Genomic DNA, 19561 nt, shown 5'->3' on the forward strand with positions numbered 1-19561 from the left:
TTTCGAAACAACTCTTATCTCTACCACCTGGAGCAATATTTATACTACGAACAAACAGCGTTGTCTAATCTTCTATTGGTATTCCTTGTATACTTTTACAATGACGTTAATTTTTAAAGTCTTATTATGCTTGTTTTCTGCTTACGCATCTTCCGTGTCCACAACATCTGAAAACAAATGAATAAATGCCTATTTTACATGAGGTATAGGTACAAAACTAAAGTAGGCATGGCTTCATAAACATATAATAATATATTACGGTTCAAAGTTGAAAGAGAGTTAGTAATAAGAAATTACCAAACAAGTAATAAATTAAATAGTTGCGGAACCTAAACAAATTTTTCGAATGTAGAGCCGTCTCTAATAACAGTTGTTCAACAATGAAGGAGAAGAATTCGTTTAGGCAGAATAAACAATGCCTATATATCTATTAGGTACTAGCTTTCCGCTCGCGGCTTCGCCCGCGCAGTCAAAGAAAAACCTGCATAGTTTCCGTTCCCGTGGGATTTCCGGGATAAAACCTATCTTATATCCCGGGGTAATCCTAGATGTCCTTTCTCGCATCAAAATATCTCTATACCTAAGTTCATGCAAATTCGTTGAGTAGTTAAGGCGTGATTGAGTAACAGACAGACAGAGTTACTTTCGCATTTATAATATTAAGTGTGGATTATCCGATTATACTTATTAATATAGAGATATTCATAAATATAAAGGTAAAAAGGCAGTAAAATTGGTCAAATAAAAGAACAAAAAATATCTTAAACGAGAAATTACCTTTAAAGCTTTACGAAACTTAGTTGACATCAAGCTGAAGAGAATGGGATTCAATACAACGCTGAGCCAAGTATTTATTAAAAGTACTCTGAATCCTGTACTCCACCACTGAAAGCAAAGAAATAAATTCATCGATTATCACAGTTAGATTAAGTATATCCGATTGATTCAAAGCAGGACAGTAAAGACAGATAAAATATAAGCGCTCTTATGAATTACGAATGTCAAGTGAAATCGGTTAAATCAAGGGGGACAGGGGCCTTAGACAAAGTAACAATTACAAAACGATAACGAAGTTAGAAATCGCAAAAATGTATGGGATTGACATTAGATAGACCACGTGATCTAACGCGGCGTATGTCAATCCCATACATTTTTGCGATTTCTAACTTCCTTATCGTTTTGTAATTGTTACTTTGTCTAAGTTAGTTCTAGGGGAGTAGCTTAAGCAAATCGAAAATGTATTAAATGAAATGTAATTTTAAATCATTTCTGTACCGTCACTGGTACGAGCAGTGACGATACAGAAATGATTGACGTCTGACGATGACGATGATAACGAGCCTTGAGCATTGATGTTTTCAAACACATGATGGATGGTATGTAAATACAAAGGAAGAATATCGGTTATATGGCAAATGTCTTACCCATTCAAACTCCATCAATTGACTTATGTCGTAGGCAAATATTATAATGCGATACACAAAAAATGGAAACCAACAGACCAGAAATGACGCCGTCAGTGCTACTGAAAAATATTTAAAAAGATTATATTATCATTCATAACATTTATATTAAATCATTCACAGGTGAAATTAGAACCATACGTTCCTCGCAATTAAAAAAAAGTTTCAGAACATACTTATTAACACAACTAGCTTCCCGCCCGCGGTTTCGCCCGCGTTATCAAAGGAATACCGCAAAGTTCCCGTTCCCGTGAGATTCCGGGATAAAATTTATCCTATGTGTTATTCTAAGTTACTCTCTATATGTGTGCTTAATTTCATTGTAATCGGTTCAGTAGAATTTGCGTGAAAGAGTAACAAACACACACACATTCTCACAAACTCGCATTACAAATTCGCATTTGTAATATTAGTAGGAGTAGGATATTATGCACAAAATTAGTTCCAAAATTGACATAATGTTACCTTTTATGTTTCAATTAAGTACTTTGCATTTAAAACAAAAACATCCCACTTACTAATAATTTTGTTCACTTTACGTCTGTTATCACGATGATTGAATATTTTGCCACTCGAATTAGATTTTTCATTATCATTCACTTTAAAAGCAATCATTGCGTAAACGAATATCATAATCATGAGAGGAAAGACGAAGGTTACTAGAGCCAGAACACCGCTGATTTTTCTTGCTATTTCTGTTGGCACAGTAAAGCAGATAGACACCTTTTTAGTCTTTATAAAACCGACCGTCCAAAGCTCGGGTAGTGATTCCATTATAGCCACTATCCAAATGATAGTTATCACTTTAGTCACTCTCTTCCAAACCGGAGAAGAACTTAGTAGCATCGGGTACCAAATCACTATATATCTCTCAATCGCAAGAATAGTCATCACTAGAATACCATTGTTCCACAAAATCACGGCAAAGAAAAATTTCAGTTTACACATGTTCTCCCCGAAGTTGGAGAAGTCAGTTAAATAGTCATAGATATCGAATATTATAAAAAACGTCACTATTAAATCGGACACTGCCAAATCAAAGAGATAGAAGTTGGTCGCTGTGTGCATCGATTTCACTGAGTAGATCACGTAGCAAGTAAGCACATTACCAATAATGGAAACAAAGAAAATTATGACCATTATAACGACGCAGCATACGTCAATCCACTGTGATTTTTCCTCAAAAGCTTTGACGAGAAAGTGGGACCAGGCTTCCAAGTCATCTTCTTCCTTTCGTGTGGAATTCATGATAAGTACATAAAGGGTCCCTGGTAAGTGTAGCGATAGGTGTATCACTGTAGAAAACTAATAATTCTTTGAGGCACGCGTACGCCATACTGCTGTTTGCTCATTCACGTAATTGTATTCATCGTGTTTGCTCATTAAAGTGTGCACTTCGATTAAGTGGATTAAACTTCCGAAAAATTATACTGTTGACAGTGTAATTATATACTAATTATCCTTGATGTTTCAGTTATTTTTTACCTTGAATAAGTAAACTACTTTCTTTTTCTTTAATAATATCCTATAATATAATAATATTTAATACTAGCTGTGCCCGCGACTTCGTCCGCGTGGAATAGTGACTGCATAGTAGTTACTAATTAACTTAATTATTGAGTAAACACGTACTACCATAAATAATTAAAAGAACTGATAGTAAAATTTATTACCGAACTGTGCTAAAAAATAAAAAAAATAAATGCCTTATTAATTTTCTATGTATGTATTTCTTTTACATTATGTCATATTATTTTTAAGCACCAGGGGGGAGGCGAGCAAATTTCTTCCTTCCTTGTATGGATGTTATTAACAATGTATCGTGCAGCAACTGATCAGCTTAATCGATACTCAGTTCTTATCAAATCCAGCACCAAATCCAAATCAGATCTTTCCTGTCTCACGCCTGTAGTAACTAAACCGTTTAGACCGTGCAATAAAAATTAAATAAAAAAAAACCCAACGCAACGAAGAAAAGTGCATAGAAAAAGGAATAAATAATTTCACAAACTTCCCGACGATCTTTAAAAATAAATACCATTTTAAATATTTATAAAAAAAACCAAGTCGTCGGGGCTGCCATGCCAACATTATCATAATATAATATCATATATACCTCTATAAATATTTTTTTTAGAATGGTACTTAATTTTTAAGATCGTCGGGAAGTTTGAAAAATGATTTATTCCTTTATCTTCGTTGCTTTGGGATTTTTTTTTAATTTTTAAATTTTTAAACTTCTGTTTCTTATTTTCATGTAATATTTTCAAGTGAGCGAGACCGAACTATCAAATGTACCTCCATATTACATTCCTACATCATATTGATTTGGGCCGTAACCGTGCCCAAATTGTAATGGACCACAGTGGCAAAAGAAGTGGTATATTTAGGAAAAAAAAATTCCAAGGGCCAGGCCTATGTGGCTTTGAGTAGAGTTCAAAATTTCCAGGGTGTGGCTATCCTCTCGCTCCCATATCTCCTCTTCTTTCACAGATTTTTAACCCTTTCCTTTCCACCCCTAGTAAATGGCAGAACCGATTTTGATGTAAACCATATCTATACGTAATTGTACCTATATGTACATTGTACACGTCATATCCTGTCGTTTGATGCTCCATTTGGTTTATTTATACCCACTGTCGCCCCTAAAGTGCCCTAAATGTAATAAACGGATGAACCGATTTCGATAAAATATGACTAATTGTAATTCACACTTTGCCCTTTCATATGCCCCGCTGGAGTATATTATTTGACCACATTCGATTATTGTTCATTTCCACTTTTACCGCTGTAATCTAATAAATGGATTAACCGAATTGGATAAAAATATAACTAACTGTACTTCACCCGTTATGCACTTTCATATTTGACAATATTCGTTTTTTTCATTCCCACTTTTACCCATATATAGGTATAATAAATGGATGAACCGATTTTGATTAAATATGTCTAATTATACTTTACACGTCATGCCCTTTCATTTGATATGTCACTTGAGTATATTTGACAAAATTCATTTTTTTATTACCACTTTTATACCTATATCAAATAAATGGATGAACCGATTTTGATAAAATTTGACTTATTGTTACTTTCATTTGGTCGTTCACTTTCATTTCACTTTTACCCCTATATACCTAGATATAATAAATGGATGAACCTATTTTGATAAGTACACTTTATCTAAGAACCAGCGTCTGAAAATATGCTGCCTAACAAAAAAAACCGCATCAAATTCGGATTACCTGTTAGCGAGCTACGGTAGCACAAACATGTATTATACACATATAGTTGTCAAACACTCATCACCCATCTTTTTGCGTCGGGAGTCAAAAATATAATACGACAATCGACATAATTTAAAGGACATTTTATGTATAAAATTTACCTAGAAAAAACATAATTCTAATTTGACCCCTTCCCCCCTACTACTTCAGCTTACCCCTCTCCCCCCCACCCTTGGGGACTTTCGATATGATCACCTGGACATTTATAGGAATAACTGTAACAGATAACTTATATCGTACACTGTACAGTGTACAATAAATAGAATGCCTTAGCAAATGTTCGCCGTGAATACTTAAATGGTTATAACTTTTTTGTTTACGAACCGATTGACATGAAATAAACACTAAATGTTAAATGAAGATTACTCCAATATATTAGTGAAAACCGCATCTAAATCGGATAAGCCGTTTCTGAGATTAGCGTGCACGAACATACAGACAAACAGACAAACAGACAAAAATTTTTTTAACTACAGTTTTGGGTTTGGGATCGATTTAGTAATAACACCTGCTAATTTTTTTTTCCATATTTTCATTGTACAGACACCGCTTTTCTAGAATTTTATTATATGTATTGATTTTTTCTTTAATAAAATGAATAGAAGTCTGTTATCCTTCCAAAAATATACAAAAACTTGATGCTTCGTATGAATGCACAGTACAATTGATTCCCAATCCAGCAAAGGCTTTTATTAAGCTTATTAATCTGTTATATCAATTTGATTCATAGAACATTTATAAAAAACTTTTAACGTCTCTCCTTACATATTATATACGGTGGCCTGGAAGAGATCGCTACCTAGCGATAAGGCCACCGTTTGTACACATTATTTTCCTATTATCTGCTCTTATGTGTCTCTATTTCTTTTGTGTGTGCAATAAATGATTAAATATAAAAAATCTGAACGACTCTTGCACAAAAACTAATTCATGTGGTCCTAGACATCTTTTTTGTTATATAAAAAGCAATATCGCTACAACTTTGCCATCTTGTTAGCTACGGTATAATATTATATTTGCGTTACTGCTAAGTGGATTAAATTTAAAAACAAATATTGGCAGTGCAAATGTAGACTGATAGACTTAATTAATTTTCGAAAGGATAAGTTTACTTCTATTTCTAAGGGCTGATTTTTCAATCCTTGGTTAATACTTATTCGTCGAATAACGTACTAAACTACCATTTCAAAAATGTATTCTTTGGCCGTATTTGGCAGTTTACGGGTGACATTTTAATATTATCGTGTAATACTTTATTAGGCGGATACGTTTTAACTATGGATTGAAAAATCAGCCCTTATACGAATGAACAGGGAATTGGTTATATCATGAAATTAAAACAAAATTTAATCAATACTTTTTAATATCAAAATAACAATATCTTTCGGTAACACGACTTCAAACCTTCAAGTTTATCATTCAGATTTTCGTAGAAGAAAGCTTAAATTTTCTTTGTAACGAATTACATACAACTAAGGAATATACAGCATTTGCCATATACAGCCAATAAAAAAATGTGTGCGTGTACTAGAGTACACACGTAAGAAGTGAAACTTAGGGATGAAAAAGTTGGCGCGTAACGCAAAAATGTCACGCCTACGGCGTAACGCAAAATTGTCAAGCCTACGGCGTAACGCAAAAATGTCACGCCTACAGCGTAACGCAAAAATGTTACACTAAATTTTTGTCCAACCCCGATAAAGAAGTTTCACTTCAATAATAATAAATTTATAATAGAACCTTTAATAAACGAATATAAGATTAAACATTTTATCACATTTGTAGAAAAGACTAAAAAGTCAACATAAAACTAATCAATAAGGGTATATAATATCGTTTATGTAACCAAAGGTGTGTCTGATTTGAACCATCCGTGCAAGCACTTAGGGGCAGGTGAGGGGGTCCTAAACTTGGCCCTTCCCAACTCTTGCATCGTGCGCGCATCCAAAACTATGAGATCTATCGCATTTTCGTCATCACTCCATAGAACTGCACTGACGAGGACGCCGTCATCTTCATCCTGAAATTATTTTATAAAGATTTGTATTCAAAGGCATAATCATTTTGGGATTACTCATGTTTTTCCAACATATTGTAAATAATATTTATACTTCTAGTGATTTAAATTTTAGAGTTAATGCGATGTATTAGCTGATATAATGCAATTTTAATAAAACAGATCTCTCAACTCTTATTTCAAACGATACAAATACGTCGATTCAATTATTTCAAAAACTTTCTGAACATTCATTTGTCTTCCCCGTTTTTTATATTATCATTATAGGTAACATTGATATACAGGGTGTCCCGTAAGTAGTGGACCAACGGGTTATGGGGAGTAGAGGGACTTATTATCTAACAAAAATACTAAAATTTATTGTCCTAAACCATATAGTTTTTGATTTATGCTTTATTTTCAAAATTTGATAAAAATATCATCCATGTAAGCTTAATATGAACTTTTACCATTTCTGTTTTTATTTTATTCTTATTTTTTTGTTCAAGGTTGTTAAGAATACATAAGTCTTCCTAATTAAAATGATACTCAAGCATAATTAACAACAACAACAAAATTAGACCAAAAAGAAGGTAAAATTTTACGTTTTAAAAATTTACGGACTGAAGTTTGAACAAAGCTGGTGTAAAAAAAATGTATGGTGACCCTGTGGAACTTTGTTTTAAAAACTTCTACATCTCATACAAATTACAAAAAGGTATAATTGTGTGGTATAAAGTATTTAAAAAAATGTTAAATTGGCGTTCAACATTCAAATTAGAAATTATCAGGTAGTCAACTCATTAAGTTATTCCGAGAATCATTGCCTTTATGGGCGCGCGCTGGAATTATTTTGAATTGTTTCTGGCCAATCATAGACGATACTTGAACCCACTATTATTTTCTTTGACTTTCAACTATTTCAGTGACTTGCTTATAGCTCGGAACTACACGCGTGTTTAGCTTGAATCCGTCATTACGATATTATTCTTTTTTGAAGTGCGATTGAATTGGACACTGATTTTGCTTGTGATTTGGATGTTGTTCGACTTTGGTTTTTTGAAGAAAAATGCCTAATACGTACACTCCATGTGAATATGCAGAAAAATGTTTTTTATTTATGGACTCAGTGATGGAAATGCTCGACAACAACACGTGTTTATCGTGAGCGTTATCCCAATCGGGATTGCTATCCTGATCACCGATTTTTTCTCAGAGTAAATAACGCATACCATGAAGGTCGTATTCCTGGAATTGGAAATCGAATAGGAAGGCTTAGATCAGTCGATGATCGTCTAATATTGACAGAAGTAGAAGAAGATCCTTCAACTAGTACTCGCCGTATTGCTAGACGCACTGGTGTACCAAGAAGTACAGTGCATCGCATATTGAAGAGAAGTAATTTACACCCGTATCATGTACGAGTGAGCAAGCATTAATACCAGGTGAATAACAACGACGAATAAATTTTTGTCGAGAGATGCTTATGCTTGGATCAAAAATTTTTTAAGTCAATAATTTTTATAACATTTCTGCATTTTCACGTGGAGTGTATGTATTAGGCAATTTCCTTCAAAAAACTAAAGTCGAACAATATCCAAATCACAAGAAAAATCAGTGTCCAATTCAATCGCACTTCAACAAAGAATAATATCGTAATGACGGATTCAAGCTAAACACGCGTGTAGTTCCGAGCTATAAGCAAGTCACTGAAATAGTTGAAAGTCAAAGAAAATCATAGTGGGTTCAAGTATCGTCTATGATTGGCCAGAAACAATACAAAATAATTCCAGCGCGCGCCCATAAAGGCAATGATTCTCGGAATAACTTAATGAGTTGACTACCTGATAATTTCTAATTTGAATGTTGAACGCCAATTTAACATTTTTTTAAATACTTTATACCACACAATTATACCTTTTTGTAATTTGTATGAGATGTAGAAGTTTTTAAAACAAAGTTCCACAGGGTCACCATACATTTTTTTTACACCAGCTTTGTTCAAACTTCAGTCCGTAAATTTTTAAAACGTTAAAGTTTACCTACTTTTTGGTCTAATTTTGTTGTTGTTGTTAATTATGCTTGAGTATCATTTTAATTAGAAAGACTTATGTATTCTTAACAACCTTGAACAAAAAAATAAGAATAAAATAAAAACAGAAATGGTAAAAGTTCATATTATAGTCCGTTCGCGTTAAGAAAATAGTGAGTCATCAGTGCAACTACAGGATGAGGGTGTATTCACAGTGGAGAAAAAGTACAAACATTTTTTTAAACATTAAATTATTATTAATGGAAAAAAAATGTCTTAAAATTACTTACATCACTATTCAGTATCGCTAGATTCTTCAGTTTTCAGCCGGCGGACAACGATGACTCACTATTTTCTTAACGCGAACGGACTATAAGCTTACGTGGATGATATTTTTATCAAATTTTGAAAATAAAGCATAAATCAAAAACTATATGGTTTAGGACAATAAATTTTAGTATTTTTGTTAGATAATAAGTCCCTCTACTCCCCATTACCCGTTGGTCCACTACTTACGGGACACCCTGTATTGTTGCTTCATCGTCGTGATGTATCCCTATTTACTTTTTTCCATTATGGAAATATCTAATAAATTACCGTCTATTCAAGCTAGCCTGGAAACTCTATACTACATAAGAATAATCGTGGGCTATTTTTTACTCTTTATAAGTCGTTAAAAAATTGATGAAAAATTCATAATTACCACTGCACCAGGTCGTGGTATGAACACGGGCTCGCTGGGGTAGCTGTTCGTCTCCTTCCAAGTGATCACGTCACCTGTATCCGTGTTCACTTTAACAAGCTGTAACGATACATAATTACTTTTATATCTCATCCCTTTACAGCACACCATTTAATTATATTCCAATCAAAATGCGAAATACTCATTGAAGGGCCAGAACACTTAATTTCAGTTTCAAAATTTTGATTTAGATGTCCTATAGATAATTTAAGGTTATTAGATTATTTTTATAAAAAAAATCATACGTTGTCAAAAAATAGAGAAATATTTGAATTTTACTTACAGCACCAACCTGCGGGATTGTTATATCTGCTATATTTCCATAGAAAAATTTATAAGGACGGCCTGAAAAAAGCATCAACACGTTACTATTAGAATGAAAGAATAATATGTATAGAGTGTTCAAAATCAAGCAATAAAAATATGATATTTTAAGGCGAACATTGACAATTATGCCTTTTTATAATTAAGCGTAGATATTTCAAGAAATGGTACCTAGGTAGTAGATTTTTTATTAACTTTTAAAATACAAATCTACCTTGATCAAATTACCAATTTTTAATTGTTTTTTGTTTGTGTGTGTTTCTTGGTTTCATATAAATGGTTTCTTTTTCTCTTTCTTTTTTCTTACCATTATGTAGTTCATAATTAATCCTGGGCATTTCACAACCGATATCAACTATAAGGCGACTCTCCACCATGCTCATCTCTGGCGCATCGAGCGGTACTTCGTACCGCCGTGGTCTTGTGTCACACCATTTGGCGTAGTCCAAGTTATTGTGGTTGGACTGTAATCATGATAAGCAGAGTATGGAAATTATAAGTTAATGGTGTTAAAATTAATGAATTGTACATCAGATTCTGGATGTTTCAAAATGTTGGTTTTCATTACATTAGCAATAATTATTGCTTTGTCTCATTGCTTTCAACATTGCTTTGCATACCTATTAGGTATCGATCATCATATTATATTATTGAATTATAAAAAGTTAGGTTGACTGATTTTCTAAAACAAATGGCTGATCGGGTTAGGATGAGAGTTAACCTAACACGCTCGTCGCTTCGCTCTTCGCTACCTATTTGAATATTTACGCCGGCCGCTACCGCGGCACGCTCGCTTCGCTCGCTCGGTCCGTGCGGTAGTTCAAGAGTTAGCCTAACGAGCATGAGACCTGACCCATATAAACCGGATTATTACTAATGCTATTCCTGGTCTGGAAACCACACAAATCAAGTCTATCGATGTAATTATTTCGTTGCTAAAATAGTATAATTCTTACCTTGATTGCATCCACATACATGGCGTCAATGATCTTAGCATCCTGGTAGGTACACATGTCGACAAACAACTTGCCGTTCCTCTCGAAGCAGTTGATGACGTGCAGGAAGAATATCGTCTTCGTTCTGTATCTCTTGACACTGCCGTCGGTGCGGCTGATTAGCAGTATGTGTGTCTGTAATTATAGTATTATATAGTTTTTCGTTTCTATAATTTTTTAATTTCTTTCAAAACTTTCTTTATTTAAAGCATAGTTGGAATCTTAATTGTATAATATTAGCTCATGGCCAGGACATTTTTTCAAGATATGCCCGCGACTGTCCCGTGTGTCCCGGTGGGAGTCGATAAGATGCGATATATTCTTAGTAAATTTAGCAAAATTTTCACTGATGCTCTTGTAGGCTATGCAAAACTTTTCTGTCCGAAACAATAATTTCTAAGATTAACGCTTTCAACGAAACAAAATCATCCGGTTTATAAAATTTTATATTCTAGTATTCGTTATTTTCTTTGTAATAAATGAAAATTACCTCATGTTCTGGATACCACTGTAGGGCGCTTGCATAGGCGTCTCCATTTAATTGGCACTTAACAAAACTTGACAAGGACAACGTTAAAGGTTGCTCGATTAAAATGAAATAATTTTCTGATATACCTGTAAAGATAAATATAAAAGTGCGTAAGTTTCTTATACGTTGATTGTAATGAACGCTAAATTTGCTAGCAATGCAAATTAAAAAATTAAATGCTTTGCAAAATAAATAAACCAAATATTAACTTACCAAATGAATGCATATAACAAGGGTGGATGTACCATCTGGGATTCACAGTTGCCACGATTTGTGCCGATTCAAACATATCACCTGAAACGCAAAGCAATCACACATTAGAAAAATCGAATATGACTCAATTTTTATTTTATCTTATATATAAAAATGAATCGCAAAATGTGTTGGTAAGCGCATAACTCGAGAACGGCTAAACCGATTTCGATAATTCTTTTTTTATTATATTCCTTGAAGTACGAGGATGTTTCTTATGTAGAGAAAACGTAAACATGTACCACGGGCGAAGCCGGGGCGGACCGCTAGTTTAACATAAAGATTATAGATATTATAGATATAAACACCTTTCACAATTTAATATTTTATAATTTTATTTTTAATACTTAATTTTTTTCGATCATTTTAATAACGTGATTTCAGGGGCAGAGTTATACTATTGATTAAAACATTCATATTATATTCGTGAAATGAAATACCAGAAGAGACATTTGAAAAGTGGTAAGCTTATCGCTAAGAGAGAAAAGTCACCTTTTTCAGTAAACGGAAATTTGACGACCAAAAGTTTTAATCTTCCCTTTACCACGTGCATGCCGACGTTGTATACGTCACCTGAAATTGACCAAATAACATTTATTTAAAGGTAAAATAGATTTTAAGATCAAATCCTTAGATAAAACATGAAAAGATTGTCGAGCCAATGTGTGTCTTTAATACGGGTAGGTATAATGTACCTAAGTTTTATCGATAAGTATATGTAACTAAATTAATTTAGATTCCTTACAACTTTTGCTTGAATAATAGTGCAGTGTCTTAAATATTTTCCCATAGAAAACTCACCATTTGAATCTACATGTGGATGCGCCGTGTGCGACACTACTACCGAATGAATTAGATTTTTCCTTTCCATTGTCTCTAAGGTCACTGGATCAATTCTGGAATTGTTATAAAATAAACTTATTATTATGATTTGGCTCCTAAAAACAATATCAGACCCGTAAAACAGTAACGCAGCCTCAGCCCTCAGTATACCTACGTACATAGATATATATCAAATTATCAAGGTGGTCTGTAGATTGTATTGTATATTATAAGAATAAATAATTTTTATTCTATAAAAGAAAATTTCACGTTGACATTGTATTAATGATTAACTTATCTGATAAATTAATACTTTATTAGTTTATTCCCTTTAAATGACAAGAAATTTCACACAGGAATCTAAACAGGAATAGACAAATTATATTATATAAGGTATGTAAGTTTGTCTTACCTGTAAATGAGTGGCACTTCAGTGAGAGCGTACATTTCGTCACCAAACGGGTACACGGATATAACAGCATTATCCGTCAGGTGGTCAGCCGGATTGAACACACTGGAGAATCTGCAAGAAAGGTAAGAGAAAAATTATAATTCGTTCTTTGTCAACCGACTTCGAGCAAAGAAGGTTCTAATTTCGACAGTATTTTTTCTGTATTTTACCTCGTACTTAGTTTAGTTTTTTCATATTTTTTAATTTTATTTATTTATCCGCATTAGCCACTGTTAAGTTCCCACTGCAGAGACACAAACCTCCTGTGAGGGTACAGTCTTCAGACTAAAATACACCACGCTTGTGATTTGTCGTCGAATTTTGATGGTAAAATATCATAATTATTATTTTTAACAATCTATGTAGAGAAGAAGAGTTGATTGCCGGACTTTAAAAACTAGCGATGGTGCTGGATTTTTTAATTTATGTTATTAGCATACAGTAGGTACCCGTACATAGGATACATATAATAGATGAGAAAATCCGGCCGCATTTTCACGCGTAAAGGCATTGTAATTGCTATTGCATTTTATAGGAGGTTTCTTATATAAATATTCATCCGCTCGAAAATATGCGATAGTTGGACGAAGTGATCATTCTATCAAATAGACTTTTATACCATCACCATGGAAATTTTATAGAAGATAAATTTAATAAATAATCCGAGCTAATTGTTCAATTTGTACCAAGTATTATAGGTACTATAAGTACACATGTAACCAAAACATTCATTATCAAATCACATTCGCACGTGATGTTATAAATGTATAATCCGATTACGAGTAATCAATTATTATTAATCAGCTTGTTATCAAACATTCGCCAATTATAGCTGAGATTGTCAGATTTCACAAAAATTTCTCTGACCCTCGGACTCCAGTCCGTTACTAACTTCATTGCAATCATACGACAATATGATTATTGCTATTGTTATTTAGCTTATTACCTATATGCAACTGCATAATTTATTTGATAACGTTATTGTCTTTTAATTTAATATTAATTGTTAACAAAACAAATGAATGTTTAAGTAAACATAATTATTTTTAAATATGTAATTTCTTCTGACGATGTACATACATTTGTCATTGTTTATCTAGATAATAGAAGAAAATACTACATATATTTAATAGATAAATACGATATAATAAACGACAAAGCACAAATCCTTAAAAATAAGTGTAACAACTCATGTACACATTATATCTTTAGCACATAGGTACTTAAAATTGGTACAATTTATACAAAATACAGATTTTTTTACGTCCACGTTATCAAATATAAATATTTTTAACAGATTTGCAGTTTATCGGAAATATCGCTGACGGACATAATGTGCAAGTCTATTTGGGTATCCGCATAAAATAAATTTCATGTTACGTAGTTTGTTTCAGTCTGATTCTAAATATATTAACCGGATCTTATACATCCAGAAATTAAAATGATAAAAACTATCTATTAAATGATTCGATCTAATGCGTTTAAGCATTAGAACGAAGCATGTTATTCTGACGTCACATGCAGATTTTATGCTATCGGTCAAGCTCCTATATCTACACTATTATCTAGTAATTAGAAATTATTGTTTTGCAGACTCAAAACTTTAAAAAACACATTATTATGTAGGTAATCTTTTACCTTCACTTTTTTTATTTATTTATTTATATACTCTTTATTGCACACACAAAGTTTGACAAAATCAGGATATTATACTAAGCAATTGGCGGCTTTATTGCTTAACAGCAATTTCTTCCAAGCAACCAAAAAATAAAAGCAGAAAGTTAATACAATTACAAAATTGGGAAGATAGTGTACACAGAAACAAAAAAAGAAGACAACATATCAGCGTAATAGGTTAAAAGGAAAAAAGATAACAATAATTACAAAAAAAAAACACACATAAATTGAGGCAAAGATAATAAAAACAAAACACACACACACACACACACACACAATTATAAAGGTGAGTGCATTTAAAAGAAAAATAAAAGCAGATAAAAACAAAAACAAAACAAAGAAAAAAAAATAATAATAACAGTGAAGATTAGCAGCTTTGCAAATAGTGATCCTTTACCAATTTTTTAAAAGACTCCAGCGTTTGTGCTTTCCGAATACTAGTGGGTAAAGCATTCCAAAGTTGCACAGCTTTTACACTGAAAGAGGCGCTGTAAAATTTGGAAGAGTGAATTGGAATAGTTAGCATTAGGTTCTCATTAGATCGCAGGTTCAAACTCCTAGCAGATAAAAATTCAAAGTTATTTTTTAAGTAGCAAGGGATACGGGGATCAAATAGTATCGAGTACAGGAGCGAAAGGACATGGGCATTACGGCGGTGGCGGATGGGTAACCATTTTAACTGCGACCGAAACGCTGTAACATGGTCATACTTCCTCAACCCAAAAACAAAACGTACAGCAAGGTTCTGCAAGCGCTCCATTTTATCGAGTTGCTCTTGGGTGAGGTTAGAAAAACACACGTCAGCATAATCCAGTATGGGCAGCATTAAGGACTGAGCCAGCATAATCTTGGTGGGAATAGGCAAAAAGTTGCGCAACCTTCTCAGACTAGATGCAGTCCAAAATATTTTTTTGCTGATATTTTTTAGGTGGACAGACCATGACAGAGTCTCATCCATATGTAAACCTAAGTTCTTAACAGATTTCATGTAAGGCACGACAGGAATAATCGTTTTTTAACAAATTTAATTTGAAACATCGTAAAATTAAGACCAAATTCGAATTTATAAAAAAATTAGAGCTGATAATATTATCTATGATTTACAAAACTAGAATATTTACTTATCAAATATAGTCCGGCAAGGATCTGGTACTGCCTTTGTAGCAAACTCTTGTACGACAATCCGATTGGCGATTTGGTTCTTCTTGTATGTGTTGGAGCTGAGAAACCGACATTGGTACGTCACTTGGCCATCGTATATTGCGAATCTGGGAAAAAATGTAAACATCAAAATAAAAAAAGGTAAGTAGGTACGTAGGTTAATACGTAGGTTGTAAAGTGCACTAATAAAAGTGGTACGATGTATGTGGAAAATTCTTTCGATTAAAGTAGGCACCTGTTTTTTTTTGTGTATACGAAGGGAGAAAAGATTTCTGACATTGATTTAACAAAGCCAATTTTCACTTTTACTTTCTAATAATATGCTAACTACAAAAGACAAGATGATTGTAACAATCAGGCATGCATACAAAATAATACAACTTGATTTCTTATACATCAAACCAAAACTCAAGATTCGGTTTGAATCTGATTCCGATAGCATTGAAACATAATCACAAAGGTTATTTCCTTATATATAAATTAAACAATTCTTTGTTCACTGATCCCGTATCATGTATCCTTTAAATGTCCATAACGGGTATTTAAGGACACTTTAAAATGACTCATCATAAAAATAAAAAAAATAAATGAAATTGGAGTGAGTCCGTTGTTTGTTGTATTCAATACAAGTGTTTTGTTTGTTACGGCTAAACGAAAAAACAAGGCAGTACGAAATACAATTAGTTAACAGTAGAAATCTAATATTTCTAACAGAACATCGTCTACAAATAGATTGTCATCTAGACATTTTGGAAGTAATAATGAGATAAAGTTGAGAGATTTTTTGTTACCTAATTTTACAGTTGATGTATAAATTACCTATAAAGTTTGTTAAGTATTTAATATCTTAAATTTTATGGAATGGAATTTTTTTAACAGAAACGACTTTTCCGCGACAACCTGGAGACTGACAGAACCTATAAGTGGAGACTGGATCTAATTTAAGTATTTTAGTAGCCAAGTTATACAAACCTATGTAAAAGGGCTGATCCATCAAAAATATGTTTGTATTCACAATTTCCAACTTTGAACCGGCCAGGACCGTTTCGCAGGAGGCTGCCACGGATCCATGATGGTATTTCACCTAAAATTGTTATAATTAATTTTCAAGATACCTCATCAATAAGAGATTTTTAAATAATATGACTGTTGAAGTTGGTTAGCAAGTGAAAGTCTGCCAAAAAAATTTTTGCTTAAAATGCATAGGTAGGTTGCGTTGTTTTATTAAAATACTAGCTTTTCGCCCGCGGCTTTGCCCGCGCAGTCAAAGAAAAACCCGCTTAGTTACCGTTCCCGTGGGATAAAACCCCTCCTATGTCCCAGGGTAAAAGTAGCCTATGTCCTTCCTCGGGTATCAAAATATCTCTACTTATACCAAATTTCATGCAAATTTTGCATTTATGTAAGAACATCGATTCAAACTCAATCATTTACCTACTTACTCAATTAGACTTCTAAAAGTACTTTTGAATCGTCATAACATATTTTTAACATTTACCACCGATTCGGAAAGCAGTATCTATGGAGAAGAACCGGCAAGAAACTCCATAATTTTATGATGAGAATTCAATGTAATTTTAAATAGGCTTATAATTATTACACACATTCCAAGGCTTTCTTGTTACAATAGTATTAAGCGCGTCACACACGGTGAAGATACTATAATATTTTATGTTAAGAATCTCTAATATAAAACGTTATAGTATCTTAAGGTATCCGGTATCAGCGTTCTGATCATCCACAAAATTTCGGGTCATTTGTAACAGGATGGCGGTTCTACAGGGGTCTTAGTACGCAATGACAAAAAGAAAAATGATGGTCAGAACGCTGCAGCTGATACCGGATACCTTAAGATACTATAATAGAGATAATCTTAACATAAAATATTAAAGTATCTTCACCGTGTGTGACGCGCTTAAACGTTCAATAATTGAGGTAGGTTTCACATTAATATAACTACAAACAATAAACGAAAGGACTATAAAAAAATCTGGAGCAAAGGTCGACAAATTACGGTCAAGTAACCCATCTGATAAAATCAAGGATATTGTGTTCCGAAAATAAATAACAATCAACTTTTAAACGGCTGAACTGTTTCTCTAACTTCACTCAAAGGCTAGACCAATATTTTTGATTTCTATACGATAATATAACCTTTGGAACGACAAACACACAAAGGAAGCTTAAAGCTTTGCACTGAATAATTTTATTATTTTCACTCTTTATAAAAATTGTTTTTGGGATTGTTATTTGTATTAATTTTAACTATATAGTGGCTGGCAAACAGAAAATATACCATATGGGTTGTATGATATAACATTAAGAAGATATAACAATGGAAATATAATTAATTTAAGCTTTTTAAGCTACATCATTGGTAATTATGGTATTTAAAATATAAATACACTTTTTCAACGAAAACAAAGAAAAACTGTGAGTAGTTATTTTTCTAACGTCTTTACGAGAAAAAAACTATACAAATCCTAATTTTTCCCGTGTTAAAAAGCTCATCATTACCTTGTATAGTTCCTTCAATCGGTTCCTGTATCTCTTGTTCGCAGGATCTCAAGAGAACACTAAAATCGTAGTATAATTCTGTCATATTTTCGCATTTACTTTACTTATTTTAATACAGTAACCGCGCACACAATGCATATGTACACACTACTGCAACGCCTTCATGAAATCGACTCAAAGAATGTCAAAAGGAACAAGATAACGGTGCGAGTTCTGTACGTTTTTAATGATTTTTACTTTTTCGCGATAGTAAATGTAATGATGTTATAATTTGGATAACATAATATGTATTACCTAGGTTGTTATTGCATACATTGTTTCGTACTGTAGGGACATAGGTACTGAAAGTCATTTTTACCCATTGTTACAGAAAATATTACAGAAAAGTAAACTTTATTCTCGTGGATTACTTTTATCATTTAATTGATATTCAAAATGTTTAGGCAATTATATCAAATAAAGATATTCACTTTATTGTTCAACAACGGTATCCCAAAACCAACGTTTCGGGAAAAACAATGAAAAGAACTCGTTAAAAGTTGATAATTTGTCAACTCGTCAGTGAGGACACATTATATGCTTTTAAAACGAGCTTCTTTATCTGTTATTTATTTCAATATCTCATTTATCCACTTACAAAATGTTATATAACCATAGTACAAATACAGTCTTTAATATTTATATAATTAAAAGATTGTCATGTTATTTTATAAAATAATTATATATAGAAACTAGCTTACCGCCCGCGGCTACGCCCACTTTGTCTAAAACCTGATAAATTATATACTAAAACCTTCCTCTTGAATCACACAAAATCCGTTGCGTAGTTTTAAAGATTTAAGCATACAAAGGGACATAGGGACAGAGAAAGCGACTTTTTTATACTATGTAGTGATAATAAATAAAAAAAGACGTGTGGCACTCGGGGACTACCGCGGTAAAGCTATTGCATGCTATGCCTTCAAGCCACACCTCCGCCCGTCGGAGTAGGGAGCGTGAGGTGTTTTCGTTACGGAATTTCTCGATTCGGTCCTCGCGCTCAAGGCCCGCGATAGAAGCTATGTAATAGCTTAAAAATAAATAAAAAATAAAACAACTTCGTTTCCGTAATGTAAACAAATAAAATAAACAGTAACCTAAGCAAAATTTGCGTCACAATCAAAACAGGATATTACCTACTGTTATTCGATTTAGGTACAACCAAGTTTTATCAAAGAGCAGAATCCTAAAACGATGCAACCATTGGAAGGTAAGATGATAACGGCAGATCATCAAACTCAAACTCAAGCATTTATTTTTTATTTATTCCTTAG

General features: G+C 33.0%; 2 protein-coding genes across 2 annotated transcripts; both read right to left on the reverse strand.

Annotated features, from left to right (window-relative positions):
- Positions 1-32: 32 nt before the first annotated feature.
- Positions 33-2711, reverse strand: LOC123693715 (neuropeptides capa receptor-like). Its single transcript, XM_045638913.1, has 4 exons — positions 1982-2711; positions 1425-1531; positions 778-885; positions 33-167 (listed from the first exon to the last, which is right to left on the reverse strand). Exons 1-4 carry the CDS (start codon positions 2709-2711, stop codon positions 114-116), a joined length of 999 nt encoding a protein of 332 aa, XP_045494869.1. The 3' UTR covers positions 33-113.
- Positions 2712-6471: 3760 nt separating this feature from the next.
- LOC123694083 (carotenoid isomerooxygenase-like) lies at positions 6472-18433 on the reverse strand. The gene is made up of 13 exons (XM_045639387.1): positions 18249-18433; positions 16704-16815; positions 15692-15838; positions 12855-12965; positions 12422-12516; positions 12113-12193; positions 11582-11662; positions 11330-11454; positions 10801-10974; positions 10152-10308; positions 9804-9865; positions 9482-9580; positions 6472-6770 (listed from the first exon to the last, which is right to left on the reverse strand). The coding sequence occupies exons 1-13, from the start codon at positions 18331-18333 to the stop codon at positions 6588-6590; spliced, it is 1512 nt and encodes a 503-aa protein (XP_045495343.1). The 5' UTR covers positions 18334-18433; the 3' UTR covers positions 6472-6587.
- Positions 18434-19561: the final 1128 nt, after the last annotated feature.

Source organism: Colias croceus, chromosome 8, assembly GCF_905220415.1.
Source record: "Colias croceus chromosome 8, ilColCroc2.1".
NCBI classification, from domain to species: domain Eukaryota; kingdom Metazoa; phylum Arthropoda; class Insecta; order Lepidoptera; family Pieridae; genus Colias; species Colias croceus.

Excerpts from the sequence above, each read along its gene's own strand:
- LOC123693715 (XM_045638913.1), bottom strand. The coding sequence starts at position 2,711 with ATGAATTCCACACGAAAGGAAGAAGATGACTTGGAAGCCTGGTCCCAC. Across the intron at positions 1,532-1,981 it reads TAAAGTGAACAAAATTATTA|TTTCAGTAGCACTGACGGCG; the intron begins GTAAGTGGGATG and ends TTTTTAAATATT. Across the intron at positions 886-1,424 it reads AATTGATGGAGTTTGAATGG|TGGTGGAGTACAGGATTCAG; the intron begins GTAAGACATTTG and ends CTTTGCTTTCAG.
- LOC123694083 (XM_045639387.1), bottom strand. The coding sequence starts at position 18,333 with ATGACAGAATTATACTACGATTTTAGTGTTCTCTTGAGATCCTGCGAA. Across the intron at positions 12,517-12,854 it reads GAAGTGCCACTCATTTACAG|AATTGATCCAGTGACCTTAG; the intron begins GTAAGACAAACT and ends TAACAATTCCAG. Across the intron at positions 9,866-10,151 it reads TAATTATGAACTACATAATG|GCCGTCCTTATAAATTTTTC; the intron begins GTAAGAAAAAAG and ends TGCTTTTTTCAG.